At 31.6% G+C, this 3,108-nt stretch overlaps 1 protein-coding gene across 2 annotated transcripts in view; it reads left to right on the top strand.

Annotated features, from left to right (window-relative positions):
- Window positions 1-3,108, top strand: part of LOC116680212 (solute carrier organic anion transporter family member 1C1) — a 32,564-nt gene that overhangs the window by 24,748 nt on the left and 4,708 nt on the right. For both annotated transcript variants that reach the window (XM_032509438.1, XM_032509439.1), the window contains one exon: window positions 1,889-1,953. In XM_032509438.1, coding sequence (XP_032365329.1) covers window positions 1,889-1,953 — 65 coding nt within the window. The remainder of the gene's footprint in view (window positions 1-1,888; window positions 1,954-3,108) is intronic.

Below are 3,108 nucleotides of genomic sequence, written 5' to 3'. Positions count from 1 at the left end.
ATATATATATATATATATATACAGTATACATAACTTTAGTATATACAGTATGTATATGCAACTTTAAAATATGACTTGGACCCTTTGGAGATCTGTTAGTCTATGTTGATTTTAGAAGCTATTTTAAAGCCAACAAATTTTGCTAACTGGCATTCAGCTTAATCTGACTCATATTTGTATATGCAGTCCTTCAGTGACATGTTCAGAGTCAATACATTTTTATATGCATTTTAATTTTAGATATGTTTAAAGCAAACCATCTTACATATATTTGCTGTATTGATCAGATTATTTCCAAGAAACATGGGAAGGAAATATTTATAAAGCATAATTGTATGTCATGGAAATGTCATGAAATGTCATAAAATAGTTTTCCTTTAAAAGTATAAAGGGTCATAGTATAGTGTGTCATGAAAAGATCATAGTCTAGTATGCCATGAAAGGTAATAAGAAGTCATAGGATGGTATGCAATTAAATACATAAAAAGGTTATAGTACAAGTCTGCCATAAAAAGATAATGGTATACTATGCCAAAAAAGAAATGGAAAATCCTAGTATTGTATGTCATAAAAAGTCATAGTCTAGTGTGACATAAAAAAGGTATGGTACAGTTAAAGTCTTTAAAAGGTCATTGTATGGTATGTCTCTAAAAGTTCATAGTAGGCTATATGCCATACAAAGTCTAAAAAGTCATGGTGTAGTATGTCATGAAAAATTCATTTAATTTTAGTAGTGATTGTATAGTATGCTATAAAAAAGTCTTAAAGGTCATAGTATAATGTCACAAAAGTCATAAAAAGTCCTAGTGTAATATGTCATACACAATTCATTAAAAACATTTATAGTATGGTATGTAATAGAAAAGTGTAAAAAGTCATAGTATAGTATGTCATAAAAAAGAAAAAAAAAGTAATAAAATGTCATAGTATAGTATGTCCTAAAAAGTCACAGTATGCCATGAAAATTTATAGAATTGAATGTCATAAAAAGTCTTAGGATAGTATGTCATAAAAGGTTCATAGTATACTATGCCATAAAAAGTTAATAATATGCCATAGTATAGTATGCCATAAAAAGTCATAGTATAGTATGTCATGAAAAGCAGTAAGCAATAAGAAAGGCTGTGGTCATTGTGTGCACTTTTCCTGAATGCTGAATCCGTCTTCAAAGCTTTGAGAACCCCTGGACTAGAGCAGTGGTTCTCAATTAGGGGTCGCAAGATGATTTCTGTGGGTCGCCAGATGGTCGGGGGAAAAATAGAGTAACACATTCTAGACTGGGAAATGTTTTTTACACATTCCATGTGTTATATTCAGAGCAAGTCAGGGGGTCCTGGAACACAGAAAGGGGTGTGAAGGCGGGTCAAGGGGAGAGAAAAAGCATCATAAATCAACAGAGCCTGGAGCACTTTGGACAAGACTAGGTGCTAGCTGCTAAAACAAAAACTAAACTAAACTAAACTGTCATTAAAGCAAATTATTATTTGTTATTCATCAGAGTATTCACAAAAATCACTCAAAATGAGCAGGGGGGAAGCGTGTAGAAATAGCTGTTTACGATTTGCAGCTCTCTTTCTCATTTTCAAGGGGTTGGGGGGGGGATGTGGACAGCATCCTAATTATTCTGGTGAGTCACGACTGTTGAGAACCACTGGACAAGAAGATAGATTCTTCTGCACCACAGCACACTCTGCTGGCTTACACTCCAGAAAACACAGAGAAACCAATACCTACACTGACACACACATTCTTGGTGTAAATTGATTTTACTGAATTCGAGATTACTAAGAATGGAACTTCATTTAACCTTGAATGTGCCGTAAACGGACATTTTCAAACCAGTTTCTAATATGTACTGAACAACATTCTGAAATTTCTCTTCGTTTAGGTGCATCAAACCACAGCTGAAATCTTTGGCGTTGGGTTTCCATGCTCTGTCAACACGTACCCTCGGTAAGTCTCTTTCAAAACACATCCTTGGTCAAACATATCGAAAAGGTTATAGTATAGCATGTCAAAAAAGGGATGAAAAAGTCATTATATAGTATGTCAAAACAAGTCATAGTATAATATGTTGAAAAAGTGATATAAAAGTCATAGTATAGCATGTCGTAATAAAGTCATATTATAGTGTGTCAAAAAAAGTGAAAGAAGCAATAGTATGCTATGTCGAAAAAAAGTGAAAAAAAAATCATAGTATAGCAGGTTGAAAAGAGTAATAGTATAGTATGTCAAAAAAAGAGATATAATTGTAATGTAATAATAATTGTAATAATTGTATAGGATTTCGGAAAAAGTCATAGTATAGTATAACAAAAATAATACTATGTGGTGTAACTAAGCTGTTCTAATGTTTAAAGTTGAACACAAATATATTTAAAAAAAAGGCATACCATATAGCATGTCAAAAAAAGTCATGGTATTTTATGTTGAAAAACATCATAGCATATTATGTCAAAAATAGTGATAAAGTCATAGTATAGCATGTTGAAAAGTGATAAGAAAGCCAGAGACACATGAAAGCCTGGGATTGAATAGCCAACTTTGTAGTCGTGATGAAATCATTTTACCTCACACCCACAGGTCATAAAGTAAGTTGCATGGAAAAAGCCATAGTATTTTATGTTGAAAAAAAGTGATTAAACAGTTATAATACAGTATGTTAAAAAAATTATAGTATAGTATGTCAAAAATAGTTATAGTATAGTATGTTTAAAAAAAGTGAAGAAAGCCATAGTATAGTATGTCAAAAAAAGTTAAAGTATATTATGGTGAAAAAAGGCATAGTATAGTATGTTGAAAAATTATTAAGAATTCACAATATAGTATGTCAAAAATAGTGATAAAAAGTCATAGTATAGTATGTCGTAAAAAAGTTAAAGTATAGTATGTCAAAAAAAGGCATAGTATAGTATGTTAAAAAAAGCCATAGTATAGTATGGCGAAAAAAATGAAAAAAATTCATAGCATACTATATGTCAAAAGTAGTGATAAAGTCATATTATAGCCTGTCGAAAAAGTGATAATAAAAGCCAGAGACACAGCAACGCTTGGCATTGAACAGACAACTTTGGAGTCATGATGCAACCATTTTACCTCATAGCCACA

This window comes from Etheostoma spectabile, chromosome 3, assembly GCF_008692095.1.
Source record: "Etheostoma spectabile isolate EspeVRDwgs_2016 chromosome 3, UIUC_Espe_1.0, whole genome shotgun sequence".
NCBI classification, from domain to species: domain Eukaryota; kingdom Metazoa; phylum Chordata; class Actinopteri; order Perciformes; family Percidae; genus Etheostoma; species Etheostoma spectabile.
The sequence above is the reverse complement of the archived record's forward strand: the minus strand, read 5'-3'. Positions and strand labels throughout refer to the sequence as shown.